At 41.5% G+C, this 22635-nt stretch overlaps 1 protein-coding gene across 1 annotated transcript in view; it reads right to left on the bottom strand.

Annotated features, from left to right (window-relative positions):
- ADSL (adenylosuccinate lyase) overlaps positions 1–22635 on the bottom strand; it is a 46785-nt gene that overhangs the window by 18974 nt on the left and 5176 nt on the right. The window contains exons 2-4 of the mRNA XM_074941646.1: positions 9929–10132; positions 8335–8379; positions 7587–7666 (exon numbers count right to left, since the gene is read on the bottom strand). Coding sequence (XP_074797747.1) covers positions 7587–7666; positions 8335–8379; positions 9929–10132 — 329 coding nt within the window. The remainder of the gene's footprint in view (positions 1–7586; positions 7667–8334; positions 8380–9928; positions 10133–22635) is intronic.

The following is a 22635-nucleotide window of genomic DNA, read 5'->3' as shown; positions in this document are numbered from 1 at the left end:
ATCACAGCCAACAGGAATTTGAAGGGGGCAGACAGCAAGGAAGAAGAATGGTTCACTGTATGCACAAGAGGGTATGAATTGGATTAATTGAATTCAACTGACCCAAGAGAAAATTCAGGATGATTATCAGGAGACATTGCCTAACTGCAAGGCGTATTAGATCACTCTTTGGAAATTACTGAAACGCCATTGCTTGTGACATTTAAAACTAACCAGGGCAGTAGTATGGAGAATAAACTGGATGGAGAAATCTTGCATTAGCTGAGCAAGAAGGCAGACAAGATGTAACTTAATAGGTTTCCTCCCCAGCCCTCCCAAAAATCTTCTCAGTTCCATGATTCTGTCTTCCATTCACAAGGAGTTACTTGGACAGAAATTTGATCTACTTTTAAATATTGTTGTACTGATGGTGGTGTATACTTAAGTCCACCTATCCAGTGAATTCTCCATTTCCTGTGACAATTTCCAGAAGATTTAAAAAAAAAAATTGAGTGCTCCCCCTGCTGGATCTGTGGCAATGGTTCAGTAACTATTCCCAGGGCTATGCTTGATATCAATAATACACACACAACTTAAGCTGAGCAAATACAAGAGACTGGGGGGTTGGCAGGAGAGGGGGATGATGTCACACTAGCCCTTTCCTAGTTCTGATGTTCAAGGACAGCGATGACATACATACACCAATACTCACCAAAGACACTCTTTACCTTAATATGAAAGCACTGAGATAGCTTATAGTAAAACTAATAAGTTTATTAATAAAAAGAACAGAGATTTAAGTGATACTAAGTAGAAAAAACAAGGAAATGGTTACAAACAAAACATGCTTTTCAGTGTCCAAGACTCAATTTTAGCAAGCTATAATCTTTGTCTAAACAGCTTTCTCACTTACATCAAGCTACCAGCATCTCCAGCCCTTTTGGCAGAAGGATCCAAAGTTAACAGAATCAGAGACTGCTATCCCCTTTGTTCCTTATGTGATGGATAAATAGAATGTCTTTTTGCTCTCCTTGTATTTCCCAAAGTCTACTGTCGTAGCCTGAAGAGCCAAGAAACCTCCCTGGGGGTTCAGACTTTCATGTGTCCCTCATTGTGCTCACCAGGCTGTGTCTGCCACCACTTGTTAGCTTGATTGCTTTGTTTACCTTATATGTAAATGTACTTGCATTGTCATCTGCCTGTAATCAAGCCAGGCAGATCCACATTCCTTTGTCGAAGGCAGATTTGTTTATTCACTGCTTCCAAAACATATTTCAAGAACTTATTTCCAGCATACACACATAGCTCTATACATAAACCGTATTACATTGCACAATTATATTCATGACCAGTGTGTCACCAATTTTTATATGATACCTTAAAGAAACTGGCTAAATATTCTGACCACAGTGTGTTGAGGGTGCCCTTTGCCAGTTAGTATAAAGGGGCTCTTAGGGTCGCACTTGGATTGATGCTTTCTTCACTCTTCTTCAGGAGTGATATCCTATGCAATAAGGACATTAGATCTTGGTACGAAGTGTCCTAACCTTCCCCGTCTCTGCTGTCCCACACCACATCCACTAGTGGAAAAATAAGATTTAAATCAAGGTCCATAGTGTAAAGTCCTGAGAGTAAACAACTGCCATCCCTGGCAGCAGCAGATTAACCCACATTTTCAGCAACATTCTTGTCCAGGTCTTGATTCTTCTTGAATGAACCATATTCTCTAGAGCAACAGAGAGAAACTGCCATTTTAGAACAATCCAATCCCCTGACAGTAGCCAATGCCAGATGTACCACAGAAAAGGCATAAGCCTTCCATGATACAGAATGTTTTATCTGGGGCTGGGTCCTGCGGCCCGTAGTTTGCCCACCTCTGTACTAGATGCTTAACTTTTTGCTCATGATTTGTGTCAATCTTATAACATGGGAGAAATATTTCCGGATAGTAATCTGCTTATGCCCTAGAACAGGGTGAATTGATTTAAATCAGCAATTTAAGTCACCAAGTAGAAAGCTTCAATTTAAATTATCAACTTTAATCAACTTTTCCATTTGTACTTCAGTTATTTTCTAAAGAAAGGTGCATTCTCATTGCTTGATATAGCCTTTAAAACATGATTTACAACTAAATAGAGCCTTTACACCATGTTCAGTACATCCTTTTGCTACCTAGGAGGGGACACTATAACTATATATGTTTATTTAAGCAAACATATTTATATGTTTGTTTAAGCAAAACAAATATTTTCAGATTCTTATTATAAATTTTTAGTATGTTAGAAAATAGTAAGTGATATATTGCTTATTTACTAGATCAGGCGTGGGCAAACTTTTTGGCCGGAGGGCCACATCGGGTTTCCAAAATTGTATGGAGGGCCGGTTAGGGGAGGCGGTGTCTCCCCAAACAGCCAGGTGTGGCCCAGCCCCTGCCTCCTCTCTGACCCCCCTGCTTCTCGCCCCCTGACTGTTCCACCTGGACTCCTGCCCCATCCACTACTCCCTAACCACCTCTGGACCTCCCACCAACCCTCCCCTCTCATTCCTGATTGCCCCCCCCCCCCCAAGACCCCTGCCCTCTGACCGCCCCGTCTCCTATCCACACCCCCGACCCTGACTGCAACCCCCAAACTCCCCTGCCCTCTTATCCAGCCCCCCCACCCCCTTACCGCGCTGTCTGGAGCACCGGTGGCTACATCCGTGCCACCCAGACACGCTACATCCGTGCCACCCAGAGCACCGGGTCAGGCCACGGCTCTGCAACTGCACTGCCCAGAGCATTGCGCCGGTGGCGTGGTGCGCTGAGGCTGCGGGGGAGAGGGAATAGCAGGGAAGGGGCTGGGGACTAGCCTCCCGGGCCAGGAGCTTAGGGCCTGGGCAGGAGGGTCCCGCTGGCCGTAGTTTGCCCACCTCTGTACTAGATGCTTAACTTTTTGCTCATGATTTGTGTCAAGCTGCATTAGGATGGTAACTGGTTTAATTAAACAGCATATAAAATTTAATTAAATAAAACCTTAAATGTTTTGGATATATAAACTTCTCTTATCAAAACACGTTTCACATTTACAACCAAATGATGTACTAAAGGAATAGAGGGATTAATTGTAGCCAGTGAATTAAGCTGAGTATTTCAAGTTAACCTGGGAAAGTTTTCAAATATACCTAAGTGAAAGTGACTGGAGCTTAAATTACTACTCGCCTTAGGCCTTGTCTATAGTACACAAGTTTTGTTGAGAGAAGTCAGCTTTTGTTGACAAAACCGTAGAGGTGTACACACCGAAATGCTCCTCCTGCCAATGTAACTCCCCTGCTATGCTGACATAATAAAACCACCTCAACTAGAGGTGCAGGGCTTACGTCGGTGTAGTTAAGGCAATGCAGTGTCTGCGTTCCTTAGATTGGCTGTTAGCTGTCATTCTTGTCAATATCACGGCGGAGCCTGAGGCGGCTTCCCTCCTGCTCCCAGCAGGGAACAGGTTGAGAAGTCCCCAGTGGCTTCCCTCCCACTCCTGGTGAGAAACGGGGAGGCGGCAGCCTGCCGGGAGCCTGTGGGGCAGCCAGGCTCCCAGTGGAGCTGAGACCAGGCTCTCAGATCTCTAGACCAGGCTCTCAGATCCCTACACTGCTCCTCTTAGGTCGGTGGAAGCGCTCCTGGTGAAGGCGCGCACCACAGATCCAAGGAGGATAGTGTGGCCATCAGCCACTGCAGTAATTAATGCGGGGGTTTTAAGTTGACCTAACATAGGTTGACTTATCTTTGTAGTGCAGACACAGTCTAAGTCTCTTGAAAATGAGATAACAGTCTACTAAGTTACTTAGGCTTTCCTTCAAACTTTTAAAACTAGTAAATTTTATGCCCTCCCTCCTCATTTTTATTCCTAGACTGGAAGAGACAATTTTTTCTGCTTTTTCAACTCCCAATCAATTTCAACTTTGAATGAATTAGTCCAAAGGAAGAACATATTCTCTCTGTGCCTGCAAAAGAGGCTACTGATGTCAAAAGCTCATTTAGCGCTTCAACGAACTCTGGTTCCAGGTGCTTAGCTAGTGACTTCCACCAGTTCAATGGTGTAACTTTCTTTAAAGCATCATAAAACGTGTACTGCTTGAATGGTTCACTTCCAGCCCTGAAATTTATTACGGTTGGCAAGATTGATGGGTGATTATTCAATGCTCATGTCATAGCAGCATCTTCTTCAGCAGCCTGGCATCTACCTGGTACTTTCAGTTGAGAATACTGGCAAGAAAATGAGGTGGAGTAAATGCTTGATCCATCCGATTTACTGCCTAAAATTTAATTTTGGTGTTGGGTATTTCTTTCTTTGATATCTCAAAGTTCTTTCCAAATTTTAACAGCATTAGCAATTCAGCAGCAATCTTTCTGTAGTTTGTCCAAGGCTATGAAAATAGGTTTCAGTATATTTATCAAATCTTCTACATTTCCTTTTAGTCCGATGTTGAATACTTTGGCTGTGAGAGTTCCATCTATTTTGTCTCAATTTTCTTCACAAAATTATCTTCAGAATAGGCTAGTTCTAAATAAACAGCTCAAAACAGTCAATCACTGACTTCCATCATACATCTTGAGGGAGAATTAGTTTAAATGCTTCTATTCTCTTCAGAGAAGCTGGAGCAAAGTGGTTGTTATGGAAGCATTTTGCAACTTTACTTTTTCCTTTATTCTTGAAGTTGTATGCAACTCTTTAGCTAAAAGATGCATCAAATGAGCATGGCACACCCATGTGTCATAAGTTTCAGGTTCCCATCACTATCTTCTAGATTTCTTCTCATCTTTGCTACATTTGCCTCATTGCCTGTGACAACGCTACATACTTGACACTTGAATTTTTGTTCACAGTTTGTTATAGCTTTTACTGCTACTTTTAAGTATTTGCTGCATGAGCATTTCCTGCTGTATCAATTGTTTCTGTAAGAGAGAACCCTATCTCTGTTGTCAGATAAGCACATATTACTGGAGCACCGTGTACACTGTTCCATGCATCAGGACTCAGATTAACTAATTTCCCCATCAATGTTTTTTGCACACTGTTCAATGTCCTTCTCACAATCACCTTTCAGCAATGTCTGCTCTGCTAGATGGAGTGTACCATATTTGTAATGATTGAACCATGTCAATGAAATATTTGTTCTGAACAACATGAAAGGAAGAACTGTGCAATCTTTTCATTTATGGAGTCTTCCTTGAATTTGCTGGTCCTGATTGCAAATTCATGCCTTTCTTAACTGGATTATGATGAAGAAAGCATGTTTTGATGCAGTTAATTTACTGTCTGAAGTATGTTTAGTTGCAGCACTGTTGGTGGTAACAGCAGATGACACTGAAATTATGGACATTGCAGATGATGGACATTCACAACTCCTTATGTCTAAGCAGGGACCCTGAAACAAAAGGTAAAAAAGTCACCCTCACTCACTCGTTATTACTAACAGCACTGCTTTAAAAAGATTGTAAATGAAAGATTTTTCTCCTACTGCAGCTGTCTGTACCACCGTTTAAATGGTATTTATTCTAAACTCAGTTTTATAGGGCAAACAATTACTCAATTATACAAATCTTAATCTATTTAAACCCTTATCTCTAGCAACATACCAAACAACTTGGGAAAAAAAACATATTTTAAATGTTAAAATTCATAAATGAAGAAAACTTTACTTTTAAAGAGGAAATCTTCACCTAGGATATTTGATTACGGAACAATAAAAATCATTTCTAAAGTCCAGTAGTAATAATAAAAATTTAATTGACAAACACTCCCACAACAAACTAACATACCAATCATATTTTGAACAAACATTTTGAAATTCATAAGTAATCCACCAAAAACACAAATTTATGACAATAATCTAAGTTATCATTATTAGCATAGTGAGACATGGAAGGCAGCCCATAAAAATGGTGCAAAAATAAGTTTACTAACCAGCTGATCCAGATTGTTCAAGCACATCATCTTCAAAGTCACTGTCTTCTGAGGAGCAATTTTCATAATGTTGTTTCATTCTGGCAACTAGGCCTTGCATCTCTCTTGCACCATTCACAGTTGCCATGAGTTACTTTTTTACCCAAAGGTACAGGAATTTCTTGAAATATATTCCCGAACAGGTTCTTTTTTAGAACTTGCAGCCATGGCAGTTTTTCCCCCTCCAGTTCCTAGGTGTTAAAATCAACACTAGAAGCTACACTGAAAAATGTTGCCCCTTCTTCCCAGTGTCCTACTTTGACAAGTGTTGCGCCTTTCTGGTTGCATACTCTGCTCCTTCTCTCGTTACATATCTCACTTACCCTACTCCTACCCCAGAAAAACAAAAGAACTAACAATCCAAGACTTCTGGTAACATAACCTATGTGCCTGTTGCACTGCAGTATTTTATTTGTTTAGAGACAGAGAGGGAGGCAGTTGAGAAGTTAATGGATTTCTGTTTGTATCTGTCCATGTGCACATGCAAGTCGACAGAGCAAGGCCATTTACCTGAAGTGCCCAGAACCATCCAGAAGCAAGGGCTGGTAGTTATTAGGCAGATCAGTGTTTTTCCATGAGCTGGTGGTTGGAGTATAAATATTCATAATTTGAGAATTGAGCCAAAGCTCAGGTGTGGAGAAGCTATAAAGTAGGAGCTTGAAACCACCCAGATGGGTTCAGTGGATAAGCCTGATGAGATACATGATGGTGTTTCCTGGAGTCAGAGGCTGGGCCCAATGCCTGTGATAACTTTGTCAAGTCTCTTCACTCAGTAGCACAGCCCCTGGATCCCCCACAGGATCAAGCCCTTAATACAGTACATGACCTACTGTGCCATATTTATTAACCTCAAAAGTTAAATTCCTTCCCCCCCCCCCCAGATTCTTTCTTTATATAGAGAAGCAGTCTTTAACTCAAAGTTTTTGATAGAGGGTCATGGATTCAGCATATTTATTTAAATGTTTTAAGAGACTATAATAAATTTAAGCCTAAACACATTTATATTAAATATTTTATATTAAAAAGAAAAATAATTTAAACAAATTTTTAAAACTTTTTTTTTTAAAAAAAGCATTGATTTTTATCCACCCTGCCTTGAAACATGAGAATTGACAGGTCTTGTAGTTATAACATGATTGAACCATGTTCAATCTGCAGAAGCAAGCCTCATTCATATGAAGTCCTCTCTACGTTAAGGAATCAAACAGCTGCTAGCAATAGGTTTTTCTGAACTGCTGTTTTGAACTGAAAACAGATTAAGTGACAGTATAGACAGGAAGTGTCACAGGAACTTGGCATCCAAGCGCAAGTCCCAACCATGCTTTCTGTAACAGTGGTTTTGTTACCATTTACATTAGCGGTTACATTGTTTTTAGCACAGGTTCAAAGGGAGCCGCTGCAGACAGCTGCGGTTCAGTTCCTAGTGTAAAAGGAGACAAGCATTCTATCGCTTTTTTCAAACTCAGTGCTGCTGGATCTTGAGACACAGGGTAGAGAGCTCAACTGATCCGGGGGGGGGGGGGGGGGAGGGGGGTGGAAGGAGGGAGAAATGTGAGAACCGGCAGCAGCAGCACCCTCCATCTAAGGAGTAGACTATGAAATTAAAGGAAAAGTTCTTGGGCTACTTACTGGTAGTGAGTGAAACCCAGGGTAGGTAAGGCAGCATACTGCTCAGCAAAATCAGCCAGCCGGCTAATCACCATGGCGAGCTGATGAGAGTGGGGGATGGGAGAAAACAGGCAGAGAGTCAGAAAAGGAATTGCAATGTAGAGAGAAGTTACAAGTGAACCTTGAACTGTCTTGCCACAGCGCTGACACATGCTTAAGGGGAGCATGGGAGCTTAAGGGGTGGGGAACGGATTAAAAAGCATAGAACAACTTAACAGATCAATTTCTACAGCCACTATGAAGCTTCATGTTTATGTGTCACTTGAGGTTGTATGCACAAGTTTTGCTCTCTGTAAAACTTAGACACACAGGAATGGTTACACCAGATTGTAACAATGGCCAGTCTAGTTTGTTTACCACCTCCACCAGCACCTGCTGGGTGAGTGGTTAACCATTTAGTTCTCTCTTTTCAGGACTGGGACAAGTAAAATGAAGCCACTTCCGGCTCAACAGACCCTCCCACTTCCATACAACCCCTCAGGAATCAAGAGGCCTTGGGGGAGGCTGGGGAGAGGCAAGAGATCACATGGAGCTAAGGACTGCTCACCCACTCCACAGTAGTCAGCCACTTTTTCCTGGGTGTCCAAGTCCCAGAGGAACTCCACCTCACCAGCACCCACCCAGAGACCAACTAGGATAAACATCATTCACCCAGAGGCCATCAGCTGTGTCCACCCGCTGGATGCTGCACACACCACCTCTCTCTCACCTTGGGCAGCAGCAGGTTGAACCCATCGCGGAGAACAATCAGGTCCTGGAAGGAACGAGTAAAGAAAGTTCAGTTCAGCTCTGCTTGAGAGCAACCTTCTCACTCCCCTTTCTCGTTTGTGGGAGGGAGAGGCAGGTTCTGGCCTCTCTGAATACACAGCTGCCATGGATAATTAAACTGCTCTTCCCTCCCAAGGAATCTCCAAGAAAGAGCCTCTCCATTTCTCATCCTAAAACTCACACTTTCCTGAATCAAAACACTGTAAAAGAGGGACCTTCTTTAAGCCAAGGAGGACTGGATATTTGTCAGGGTCCATCAATGTCATTGCTTCTCTATCAGCCAGAAGGGGACCTGTAGAGCAACATGAATCCTGTTTCAACCCTCTTGGGTGGAAATCATGCTTTTGTAGAATTCCTAGTGCCCCAAGGGAATGAGACTAAATCCTAACAGCCCCATATGGAAATGCAGGCACTACTTGCCACAGATCTACAGGGCTGTTTCAAGACTTCACTTCAAAAAGGCTGGCTAGTCCAGTAGAGCTTTCCTTTTCCCTTCTCTGGCGCAATCAAATATAACTGAGCCCAAATGGCATGGGAAAAGCAGCTGCCAAGCTGCTAAAATCCAGGCAAAATGCAGGACTGCCACAGGAGAAGAGCAAAACTGCACTACCAAGTCTCATTGAACAAAAGGAACAACAGTGGTTGTGATGAGTTTGGGAGGGGTCGGGGAAGACAGCAACATGCTGGGGAATAACACTATTTTGTATGGTTTCAGAGTAGCAGCCGTGTTAGTCTGTATCCACAAAAAGAAAAGGAGGACTTGTGGCACCTTAGAGACTAACTAATTTATTTGAGCATAAACTTTCGTGAGCTACAGCTCACTTCATTGCTGAATGCATCCCATGAAGTGAGCTGTGGCTCGCGAAAGCTTATGCTCATATAAATTTGTTAGTCTCTAAGGTGCCACAAGTCCTTCTTTACTATTTTGTATTAACTTTGTACAGGCCACCCCCAAACCCTTCACAGAAGCAAATGCTGAAGAGCAGGACATTATGTGGGGGGGTTTTATATAAAATTCTTACCCATTCTATTGACCCTGAATAACTTCTACTACTGAAACAATCCAGATTTTCCATACAACAATTGAAAGCTCATGATCTGAATATGTCAAAAGTGGCCTTGATTTCTCAAATCTGTGAACTGGTGACCAACTGGCATGACCAACAGGTCATGCAGACTTTTTTTCTTTGCACAACTCACATGATGGTGAGTTTCCCTAGTTTAAAGCAACAGATGACACACAAGTGCTGTTGTTTGAGGATAGATCTTGCTTCATGCCAAAAGAGTACAGCATTGCTCTGCAGCTGTCGGTGTGTTTAGGAGAACTAGAACTCCAGCTAGCACTGACTAAAATAGTCTCCAGTGAGATTGGAACAGGGGGAATTAGCTCCAGAAGTAAAATTAAACAAAATTTTCAAAAAATTCTATTTGGAGATTTTATTTTTAAAAGTAAGTTGATTTTAAACTGTCAAGCGAGCAGCATTTGGTGGGTTCAGTGCAGCTCTCTAGAGAACAAACTCAGAATATTGTTTTACCGTGTTATCGCCCACGTAGCAGGAAGTGGCTCCAAGATGAATGATAGCAGCAGCTTTTGGACAACAGTGGGCAAAGGTGTGCACGTGAGCCATCACATCATGACGCAACCTCTTCTCCTCCTCAGCAGCCATCTTGAAGTCTATGTTATCCAGGTTTGCTTCCATCTCTTGGATTTGCTCATCTGTGATAGGCAGTCCCAGTGACTGAAGGGGGGAAAAAAAGCTAAAACAAAAAAGCTATCTCCCTCTGACAGAAAGAGCCCAAACCAGATGGAGACAGAAGCAATACACACTTTATCCCCATATAACTCCTCTTGGATTGTCAATTAGATATTCTTGTGAGTAAAAGGCCACATAATAGGACGGTGGTAGCAAATGATTTAGTTCAGAGATTCTCAAACTTTTTCAGTAGGATAGCCTATTTATTAGCATCCCTTGGTCACCATTCCCCTCCGAGCTACAATTACATAACATCCTTGTGACAATAGCAGCAATTGCTGTCATGGAAAAGCACTTTCAGGAAAGTAATGTATCATAGCTTCTCTTAACGCAGTTTAGTGGCTGGAAAGGAGAAGCATCACCTTGTGAACCTGCCAGAAAAACTCTGCAGACCATCAGTTGTCCACAGTTTGGGAACCTTTGCTTTATTTAAGTACCAAGCCCTCTATTTCATGTTGCTTGTAACTTTCTGAAATGTTTTCCTTCATAGACCTCATCTTAGCTCAAAACTAAAATGTCTCGGAAGTTGGGGTAAATCAGTTCAGTCACTTGTCTTAGGCAAGTGAGGAAAATAGGACACATTTTCTACTTGAAAAAAATATTGCTACACTTCCCCAGGCCCCCCCCCCACACACACTTAATTTACATAAAACTGGAGTAGCAGATTTCAGACTTGGCAGACTGTTAGTATTCCATGCGGAACAGCCATTAGGCTGTGCTCGAAAAAATCAAAGTCATTTTAGAGGGACAGCTACTTTTAAAAAATTACACTTGTTTGAAAAGTTATTTTACCTACTATGTTTTACAAGTAATACCTTAGAATACTATAGTTTAAAGATGTATAATTAGGCAGTTGGATTCCCATTCTGTTTGTGTGCATCTTTCATACAGCAACAGGGGAAAATTAAAATGGGGAAAATATAATACACCACAAGAGTTAGCAGGAATCCACAAAACTAACTAGCTGGCAAGTTGATATCATTCCTTTAAAGTTAAAAGATTTAAAGCTAGGTGTTTGCACATGCGCATATATAACTGTATGTTTCAATTGTGCAAAAGTGCATGTCCCACAGTCTGAGCTGGCAGATGGTATTTTGCTATATTCCTTATTGTCTGGTCTACACAATTATTCTTTTGTACAAATCTCAAACATGGAATTGTGCAAGTTATCAAGGTTAAGAACATAGGTTCTCCTAATTTAACAGTACTTCCATTTTTATGCAAAATGGCACCTGCTGGCACTGTCCTGCAGCTCTTTCCTTTTAGTGAGAGAATTAATGCAACAAAATACACTGAATTCTCAACTTCAGTGCTGGATTAAACACATCTCAGGATAATCAAAAGATAAGGATTTGAGACCAACAATAACTCAGCCCCACTGCTCATACACTGTATTTTTAGTTCAGTGATTTTCAACCTTTCCTATCTGGGACCCAAAATCCATCCACAGTTTGGGACTCATCCAAATCCCACAACTCTTTGGGGCAGCAAAACCCTGAATCACAGCAAGAACTCACAGCTGGTTTGCATGGAGGCACTAAACAGAGAAGTCTGAGTGTTAGAAGGAGTTGCTGGTAGTGGATAGTGCTCTGCCTGAGGATGCATCAAGCTCTGCTCCTGGTGAAGGACTGAGAGGAAAGAACGGACTGCAGTGGGACAGCTGGGACAGGACAGAAATGGATCTGTGGCAGGGCAGCAGCAGAGAAGGAAAGTAATTCCTAGTTATTTCCTTAAGTCAAAGTTTCAGAAACTGTCTGAAGCCTGCACCCAAAAAAGGGAAAAAAATTCATAAGGAAGGGATGCAACCTAAGCTGGATCTCAAACAGGTTATTAGGAGAAAGCAGAAGCCTACAAAGAATGGAAGACGGGATGGATCAGCAGGGAAAGATACCTGCTGGAGGTCAGAAAGCATAGAGAAAAAGTGAGAACTACCAAAAGCCAAGCAGAGTTGGACCTTGCAAAGGAAATTAAACTTAGAGTAAAAGGTTCTATAGCCATATAAAAAAAAAGAAAAACAAAAAAGAAGTGGGATTGGCTAAACACTGAGGATGGGGTGGAGATTAAAGATAATCTGGGCATGGCCCAACACAAATATTTTGCCTCAGTTTTTAATAAGGGTAATGAGGAGTTTAGGAGTAGTAGCAGGGTGACTAATGGAAATGAGGACATGGAAGTAGAAATTGCCACATCTGAGGTGGAAGTCAAACTCAAACAGTTTCATGGAACTATACTGGGGGGCCCAGATAATCGCCATCCAAGAATATTTAAGAAACTGGCACACAAAATTACAAACCCAATAGCAAGAATTTTTAATGAATCTGTAAACTTGGGAGTCGGACCCTGTGACTGCAGTACCTAATACAGTACCTAGTTTTAAGAAAGGGGGAAAATATGACCAGGAAACTACTGGCCTGTTAGTTTGGCCTCAATTGTATGCAAGGTTTCAGAACAAATTTTGGAAGAGAAAGTAGCTAAGGACATAGCCTAAATGGCAATTGGGATAAAATACAACATGGTTTTTCAAAAGGTAGATCATGCCAGACCAACCTGATCACCAAGAAGATAACGGATTTTTTTTTCGACAAAGGAAATGCAATAGTTTTAATCTACCTGGATTTCAGTAAATTTTCACCTGGGAAATTATTAGTTAAACTGGAGAAGATGGGGATTAATATGAGAATTGAAAGATGGATAAGGAACTAGCTAAATAGGGAATTATAACGGGTCATACTGAAAGGTGAACTGTCAGGCTGGAGTGGAGCTCTTCAGGGATTGGTCTTGGGAACAATCTTATTTAACATTTTTATAATAACCTTGGCACAAAAAATGGGTGTGTGCTAATAAAATTTGCAGATGACACAAAGTTCGGAGAACTTGCCAATATGGAGGATGACCAGAATATCATACAAGAAGATCTGGATGACCTTGAATACTGGAGTAATAGAAATGGGATGAAATTTAACAGGGGAAAGTACAAGATCATGGCACTTGAGACTAACAAGAATTTTTGCTATAAACTGGGCACTTATCAATTGGAAGCGACAGAGGAGGAGAAAGACCTGGGTGTACTGGTTGATCACAGGATGACTATGAGCCACCAGTGCAATGTGGCCGTGTAAAAGGCTAATGCAGTCCTAGGATACATCAGGCAAAATATTTCCAGTAGAGACAGGGAAGTGTTAGTACCATTATACAAAGAACTGAGACATCATCTGGAATACTGTGTGCAATTCTGGTCTCCTGTGTTTAAGAAAGATGAATTCAAACTGGAACAGGTACAGAGAAGAGTTACTAGGATGATCAGAGAAATTGAAAATCTACCTTATGAGATGAGAGTCAAAGACCTTGACTTGTTTAGCCTAACCAAAAGAAGGCTGAGGGGCGATATAGTTGCTCTCTCTAAATACATCAGAGGGATAAATACCAGGGAGGGAAAGGAGTTATTTAAGTTAAGTGCCAATGTTGACACAAGAACAAATGGATATAAAACTGGCCATCAACAAGTTTAGGCTTGAAATTAGATGAAAATTTCTAACCATCAGAGGAGTGAACTTCTGGGACAGGCTTCCACAGGGATCAGTGGGGGCAAAAAACCTAACTGCCTTCCTCTGCATCATGGGACACAGATCACTTGCAGGTTTAAACTAATGTAACTGGTGGATTCTCTGTAACTTGAAGTCTTTGAATCATGATTTAAGGACTTCAGTAAATTAACTAGATGTTCTGAGTCTACTACAGGAGTGGGTGCGTGAGGTTCTGTGGCCTGCAGTGTGCAGGAGGTCAAATTAGATTAACATGAAGGTCCCTTCTGGCCTAAATCTATGAAAGATGTTTTTTCATTCAGTCCTGCTTGGTTTCTAGAACTCCTGATTTTGTTAAATATTTGTTGTTTCTCAACCCTGGGGTGTAACCTAGAGGACTCAAGCTTGCAATGCACTTTTGAGCCATTTCCCATGGATTGTGAAATATTTGACATAACAGATTATGCTCTTAACTTTCTATCTTGTTACACATAGTACCTTATTTGCAACCTAGCAGATGTAACTCAGATGCAGAAGCCTTAATTTTTGAATCAACTGACTTGTTAATTGAAGATCTCAAGATTAATGTAATTTTTTTGCATTTAACAAATATGAATGTCAGAAACCCCTAACTAGTCAGAAAGCTCCAATGGTACGCAGCATTTTAAAAGCGGTTTTCTTTCCAGGAGGAGGAATCCAGCTGTCTGAAGTGTTTTGAGATATGGGGATCTAGTATTATTGAACCCAGAGGGGAGAGCCGGTGAGGCAGAGGGATTTCCTGGAGAACCCATTAGCTAATTACTACCAAAATGGAACTAAAAACAATATGCTTCAGGAAGGGCAATAGCACCTTGACTATCCAGACCCAACAAGAGAGTTACTTGGCCCCACAGTGCTGTCGCCAAGACATATGGCTACATGGCCATAACTCTGCATCATAGCACACAGATAATTCTGTAAGCAATATGATGTAATAAGCAGGTAATTACACTGGTGTATTTTACTCTACTAGGGAAGGAATACTGCTATTCAAGTCTCATCTCCAGAAATAGTTATTGGAAAGAGTCATCCATCCAGACTCCTGTGCTCATAAACATCTGACCCACATGGAAAAGCCAGTCACGACATGAGAGCAGAGACAGTCCCACAGAGAGGAGAGAAACGAACCTCAGGAAACAGTTGCAATTGCTACCAAAAAAAAAAACAAAAGCACTCAAGATAAGGGCAGTGCTACGTGAAACACTCCTGTTGCACACCCACAAACACCGACCTAGCTGTGCCTGTGCCTATACTTAAAATTTTACTCCCACCAGTGTAACTGCTCCACTATGCCAACTTAACACCACCTCTCCAACCAGCGTAGAGTCAAGATTGCAGTACACAGGCTACCAGCATATAGGCCCAGGTGCCACACACACCAGCAGCAGCTGCCTCTGTTATCCTCAGGAGTGAGATATCAGCTAAAATCACTACTGGCGGTGGAAAACGGTGCTAGTATTCAGTTCCATTGCCCTATACAAGCCCACCCCATCCCTCCTGAGAGCCATACTCACCATGGCTGGTGCTGTGACTGGCGCAGGGCTGTATCAATCCCAAGGAGGAGTGAGAATGCAGTGCTTACACCTTGTGCGGATCAAGGGGAGTGAGTTCAGTATCCTACAGTTTGATTTCCGTTGTGAATACACTGAAAATGGTACCCCGTGTGTTGTGTCTGCAGCTACTGGTATTGTGGCCTTCAGAGGTTTTGTTTACACTGGAACTTCGTCGACAAAACTTTTATCGTTCAGGGGTGTCAAAAAACAACATCTCCCCAAACGACAAAAGTTTTACCAATGAAAAGTGCCAGCGTTAACAGCGCTTTGTTGGCAGGAGAGCGACAAAGCCGCTGCCGCTTATGGAGAATGGAAGTTTTTTTGTTGCCAGGAGAGCTTTCTCCTGCCGACAAACAGCAGCTACACTGTGCGGCTTTTAGCAGCATGGCTGTGGCAGCACAACCGTGTCGCTAAAAGCGAGGTAGTGTAGACAAAGCCAGAGTCTTCCCCTCCACACGTACAGAACATCTAAGCCAGATAAGGAGGAAAAAGAAGAGGACTCAGGATGACATGTTCCAGAAGATGCTGCAAGTCTGTGCTGCATCAGAGAACGAGACCAAGGCCTGGAGGACGACCGCATGGAGAAGGAAAGAGTGGAGAGGAGGAAGGCCCAGGAGTCCAAGCAGGACAAGGAAAGGAAGATGTATCGGGACATAATGGGGCTTCCCAGGCAGCAAACAAATGCTGCAGACTCTGGTAGACCTGCAGGTCTAAGAATCCCAGGCTCACCTCCATCTGCAACCCATAGACAACTCAATGTTGGGACTTCCTTACACCACCCCTCAACATTCCACATGGCATCAGGGAACCTGCACTACCCCCTACCAATCCAATCTGCGGCAATTTAAAGACAATCACAGCTGCACATACACCAAACTGTGAAAGACACGGTTGGTGTATGTGTACCTGACTGTTCATAAGTTATAGAACTTAATAAATTAAGGGAACACAAAGTTCTAATTTTTTTCCCCCTGGTTCATGTTGCAGAATAAAATTCTGTTTTCTGGAACATAAATCAACTTTTTGAGTTCACAAAATATGCTGGCTGGTGCAGAACATGTCTGACACCCACCAATTTCCTATTACTTCATTTTGTCACAGAACCCACACCATCATTCTCAGACAATATTAATATGTGTATTGGCAATGTTATATTCTTATACATACAGAACTCACTACAAGATTCATACTGGGCTGCAAAACAGCAAGGTCAGGTAGAGCAACACACACTACCTTGGCCCCCATTAAAATGGTCTTTCAAAGCCTCCCTGAGCCACACAGCTCCATGCTGAGCTCTTCTTATAGCCCTTGTATCTGGCTGTTCAAATTCAGCAGATAGCCATTCACTCCACCTCCACCCTGGGGTAAACTTTTCCCCCTTTGCTTCATAGATATTATGCAGCACACAGGTGGAAGCTATAAGCATTGGGATTTTTTTTTCCCCCACTGAGGTCTAATCTTGTAAGTAGACAATGCCTGCGACCCTTCAAACGACTAAAGGCACATTCAACTGTCATTCTGCAGCTGCTGAGCCTGAAGCTGAAGTGCTCCTAGGTGCTGTCGAGGTGGCTGGTATATGGTTTCATGAGCCATGTTAGCAAAGGGTAGGCTGGGTCCCCGGGATCATTATTGGCATTTTAACATTCCCAGTGGTAGTCTGCTGGTGGGGAAAGTAAGTCCTTGCTTGGAGCTTTCTGAACAGTCCTGTGTTCTTAAAGATGTGCATTTCCCACACTTCACTTCCCCATCAGTTGTCTCCTGTTACAGGTACCTAACTAGAAATACTGCACATCTCCCATGATGGAGAACAGAGGAAATTGCTTGTGATTATGTCTAACAGTCTGCGACTTACCAATGACCGAGCCAACAAGTGCTGAGTGTGGCTGACTCCCAGTCCAGGACTGACAACATAAGGCTGTAACTCCTCAGGAATGTGAACACATGTATAAAAATAACAGTCTCCCTCCTCCCAGTGGGGCCAGAGTGCTCAAGATATCACAGGACAACTCCTACTCACTGGAAACAAAATTCTATTTTGAGAGGGCAGAAGAAAAAGGGAGAGCTGGCAGAGAGAAAGGAAGACAGGGAAACCCATAAGCACAAGGTTTGGGAGTCCTGAGATGTCATCCTGGCTCTATCATTGACTTGCTTTCTGGTCCTGGGCAAGTCATATAATTCACTTCATTCTCCAGCAGTAAAAATGGTGATAATTAATTATCTACTGCACAGAGGTGATGTGGGGATTCATGCTTCCACTATGCTTTGAACATAAAGTGTCAAATATTATCAACTCCTCTAAAAGTTTGTGGTTTGTTCTGTCCTCAAGTGCAGAAATCCATGCATGAACTCAAGGCTCATATAGTAACACCACATCATATAACTGCCCATATAATCTAGTACGACACCTACAATACTGGATGAGACCACTTGGGGCCTATGAAATCCATTTTATTATTGTGGATTTTGGGATTTATTATTTTTGGATTTCATTTTTTTCCATTAAAAAAATTTCATCTTTATGTTTTTAATCAAAATTGTTTGCTACATTATTAAGTAGCTTTATTATAAATGCATAGAAATTTTCAGTATTAGATTGCAATGGGGAAAATGGATTTTACAAAAAAAACTCCTACAATTTAAACAAAACATCCTGCAGATATACACTACACAGTAAAAGTAACACTTTAAATCACTTTTTAAAGTAGCAGTCATATGACCACTGACATTGCTGTACAGTAACACAAGAAGTACACAGAAGTAAGAGCCTGTAACAGTGTCAATTTAACTAAAATCACATTTGATTAAAAAACAACAATAATGCACTAAACATAAAATAATCCATCCTTGCAGCAGTCATTGCTGCCATTCTAACTTAAACTTGCTACTTTCAAGCTCCTATATTCTGAAAGAATGCTTAAATTAATTTCAAATTGGATTAAATAATTTCACAGTCAACTGTTTATTGGTGAGTAGCATTATAAATTGACAAACTTAAATAACATTTTTGCCATCTCCAGCAGACATCTCCACTGTGGTACATTATGGTTATCCTTTTAGTGTTTTCCTCAGAAAGTGATTCCCTCTTGTCTGTAAGTAGATTTTTATATTTACTATAGCTTCTAGCTGTGTCTAGAGACCTGACAGGGAGGAAGATCTAAGGTAGGGCAACCTCTGCTACTCTAGGCACTTGTGCTTACTGGAAGGGTATGAAGGCACAGAGATCCAGTGGATCTGGGATGGGCTCATTCTGAGTGTTGCACAGAAACACAAGCCACTGGTTCATACAGTTCTGATGAGGAGTGGGCAAAAGGTGGTAGCTTGCTGTACTGATCAATGTTGTGTTGCGTGGCTGGAATCTGCCTGTCAATACATGTCTTTTGCTGGACGGACATCTCAGTGTTTGGAATTTGGTAAAAGCAAGCTGACAGGTTTCATCCATATTGTCCAGGGTATTTCTCTTCTCTCTTATGGAGAAGTCATCCAAGAGTCTTTCAGTTTTTTCACCAAACCCCCAAGTTTTGGCTGTTCCAGAAAGCAAGTAAGACCCCATGTCTTCCATAATATTGAAAGCTGAAACAGCTGTAGGGCAGTGGGTACCATCAAAGATGGTCAGGGGTGTTATCAGTTTGGGGAAAGCTTCAGATATGAAAGCTGTCTTAAGTGTCAGCACGTCTGATTTCTCCTGACTGCTAAGTAATGCCAAAAGGTTTGTCACAGCCTGTGCTAATGACTTCTCTTTTTTCAAAAATGTCCTTGTAGAGCTCAGTGTGATCTGCATGATATTTTACTGCTTGAAACCAGCTATTTCATCTTGTATGTACTGCTTCAGGGGGACCTTCGTGGTGTGCACATCATCTTTGGACTTAAGAAAAGCAACCCATCTTCATTTTCTGGATGACTTTTTGAAGAAGGCAGATTTCATCCAAGTAATGAAAGATGCCACATCGCTAAAGAAGTGACAATGCAGCCACATCTCACTTATCAGACTGATTATCTATCTGACACAGACATGTCACATGTATACTGTTGGGCATGACACATTTCAGTGCTTCTCTGTATGCTTTGATGCAGTATGCTGCATTGTCAGTTACAACTGCCCAAACATTAGTGTGGTGAACTGGTTCCTAATCATTGACACCAGAACAGCCTGTGAGAATGTGAAGTGTTGCAGCTCTCCATGATTATAACATCAGTCAAATAGTACTGATATTCAACACCTGAAAAAAAAAAAAAAACATTCTGTGGTCATAATTTTTCGACCTGTTTGTTAGTGGAGGAGTTCATTAAACAAACTTAAAATTCAGTAATGGAAAAAAATCCAGCCTCAAAATTATAGTATCATTTAATGTTAAAAAGATTTTTTTAAAATAAATATTACAGGTGCATTGCAATACAGAATTTAATTTCCTAATGCATATTAAATATGAAGTGCTTGATAAAATTAAATAAGTATTTTTTATAGAATAGCTCAAATTCTAATGTGGTACTTTTTTTTTTTTTTAAGGACTATTATAAGGGGTCATACCATCGTAAACGTTTTTTCTTAAATTATCTGTACTTTTAATCACAGAAGTGATTAGTCTTTTCTAAATATAAAAGATTTTCCTAAAGGTCAATACACACATTATAAAAAAGCATCTACTTAAGTATCTATCATAGTAAAATAAAATAAAAAACGTGTACCTATGACTATATTTAGCACACTGCACTCTCAGATATTTGTCATCTCGTCGATCACCAAGGAAATCTTTTCCCTGTGGATTTTGGCCAGCAATGCCACCATGTGCTCCTGATAAACACACAGCAGGTTAATCTGCCAACGTGCCGCTTCATTTTCAGACAATTCCCACTCCCCCATCCCTCCGGCAGTGTTTTAAGAGGAAACATGGAAGAGTCGTCATTTTTTCCAATGAGATATCAGCCTCAGCACAGACCACAACAAAATCTTCAACAAACTCCCCTCTGGCATCTGCAGATTTCATACTGTCTGCAATTGTTCTCTGTAGAGAGTGAGAATCTCAATGACTCTAGTCATATGTGGCACGATTCTTCAGATGGTTTTTTGACATTAGATGATCGTTGCAGGTATCTTTTCGGGTCCAGTCTATTGTATGTTGACCGCATTTTCAGAACATCATACTGCCCGATTCATAGATGTCATTAGGGAAACTGACTAGCTCTTTCCTTTGGTGTCAGCATAATGTTTCTTAGCTTTTTGGATGAGCATTTTCCAGTTGTAGAATGCCTTTTAGACATGCTAAATCGTGTACTGAACCACGGGGAGGAACCGCACTAGTAGTAGCGGGCCACGTGTCTAAGCAACAGTCAGTTAACCTACAGTGGTGGTGAAAGGTGAAAAAGCATTCTCATTGTGTGTACACACGAGTCTTTGAAAATTCCCACACGGTACAAAATTTGTGCAAGTAGGTTTCATCAAGCTTCATTTTCTAGTGCCAAGCATCTATTTTTTATATAATGCCAGATTTTTATTTATTTTTAAAAAACACACAGCGCGCTGGAGTCTGCTATTGTTTTGATTCCGCCCATGTTCGCATTAATGCAGATTTCACAGGGCCCTAGCCACTGGCTCATTCAGTTGACGTTAGGATCTCAGCTTTGGCTATGTCCAGTACCTGACACTTCAGAGTAAGGTGTCCATTTAATGCATATATATTTTGATGTAGGCACCCTCTCCTCAAGGAGTGATGAGGCAACAAAGCAGTGCCATGGTCCCAGGAGCAGAAAGGGGACACGATAATGAGACTGTGCATTGCCTGTTCACACTTTAGTACAGGGGTAGTGAATAGGTGGACTGTGGGCCAATCCAAACCACCAGATACTTTTGAATGGCCCATGAAATCTTTTTTATTTAGTTATTATCGTCATTATTGTTATTGCAGTATGAAAAAAGCTCTCTCTGGAGACTGGACCTTGGATATACCTTGGTCAAGAAATTCGGACCCTGACAAAAAGTAATTGACTACCTCTGCTCTAGTGCAACGATCCTCTGCCCTGCAAAACTGGAGAGCCACCATAACAGTGAACAAAACAGCCAGCCAATTGCAGAGTTTGAGTGTTGACTTAACACTCCACTGCAAATTTTGTGTTCCAGTGTGTTTGTCATGTATCAATACAAACATGCTTGCTAAGTAATGATGGTATAAGACGGGTGAACCTTACTATATGGTGAGTGCACAAGTGACTGGAAAACTCTACTCAGAGAATAGTTATCAAAGGTTCACAATCACGCTGGAAGGCCATATCGAGTGGAGTCCCACAGGGATCTGTCCTGGGTCCAGTTCTATTCAATACCTTCATAAAGGATTTGGATAATGGTATAAAGTGTACACTATAAAGTCTGCAGATTATACCAAACCGGGAGGGATTGCAAGCAGTTTGGAGGACAGGAATAGAATTCAAAATGATCTTGAAAAACTGGAGAAATGGTCTGAATTAAATAGGATGAAATTCAATAAAGACAAATTTAAAGTGACTATACTTAGGCAAGAATAATCAATTGCACAAATACTAATTGGGAAATGACTGTCTAGGAAGGAATACTGCAGAAACGGATCTGGGGGTTATAGTGGATCACAAACTAAATATGAGCAAACAATGTAATACTGTTACAAAAAAAGAAAACATCCTTCTGGAATGTATTAGCAGGATTGTTGCAAGCAAGACACGAGAAGTAATTCTTCCACTCGATTAATAAACTGGAGAAAGTCCAGAGGAGAGGGACAAAAATAGTTAAAGGTCTAGAAACCCATGAGGAGACTGAAAAAATTGTATAGTTTGGAGAAGAGAAGACTGAGGGTGGGACATGAAAACAGCCTTAAAGTACACCGGACCCTTGCTAGAACGCGGGGTTCGAGATCCATGAGCGGTACCGCGTTAACGTGGGGACCGTGTTACCATGGATCCCAATTTAATTTAAATATTTAAATTTGGGATCCATCACTGCGAATCCACGCTAAAGTGATGTGCACTCTAGCGAGAGAGCACTGTATGTAAAAGGTCGTTATAAAGGAAGGTGATAAATTGTTCTCCTTAACCACTGAGGACAGGTCAAGAAGTAATGGGCTTAAATTGAAGCAAGGGAGATGTAGGTTAGACGTTAGGAAAAACTTCCTAATTGTAAGGGTAGCTGAGCACTGGAACAAATTATGTAAGGAGATTGTGGAATCTCAGTCATTTAAGGTTTTAAAGAACTGATTAGACAAATACCTGTCAGGGATGGTCTAGATCAGGGGTTCTCAAACTGTGAGTCGGGACCCCAAACTGAATCAAGACCCCCATTTAAATGGGGTTGCCAAGGCTGGCGTTAGACTTGTGGTGCCTAGAGCCGAAGCCAAAGCCTGAGCCCCACGGCCCT

This window comes from Natator depressus, chromosome 1, assembly GCF_965152275.1.
Source record: "Natator depressus isolate rNatDep1 chromosome 1, rNatDep2.hap1, whole genome shotgun sequence".
Lineage (NCBI taxonomy): Eukaryota > Metazoa > Chordata > Testudines > Cheloniidae > Natator > Natator depressus.
Note: the sequence above shows the minus strand (reverse complement) of the source record. Positions and strands in the feature narration are given on the sequence as shown.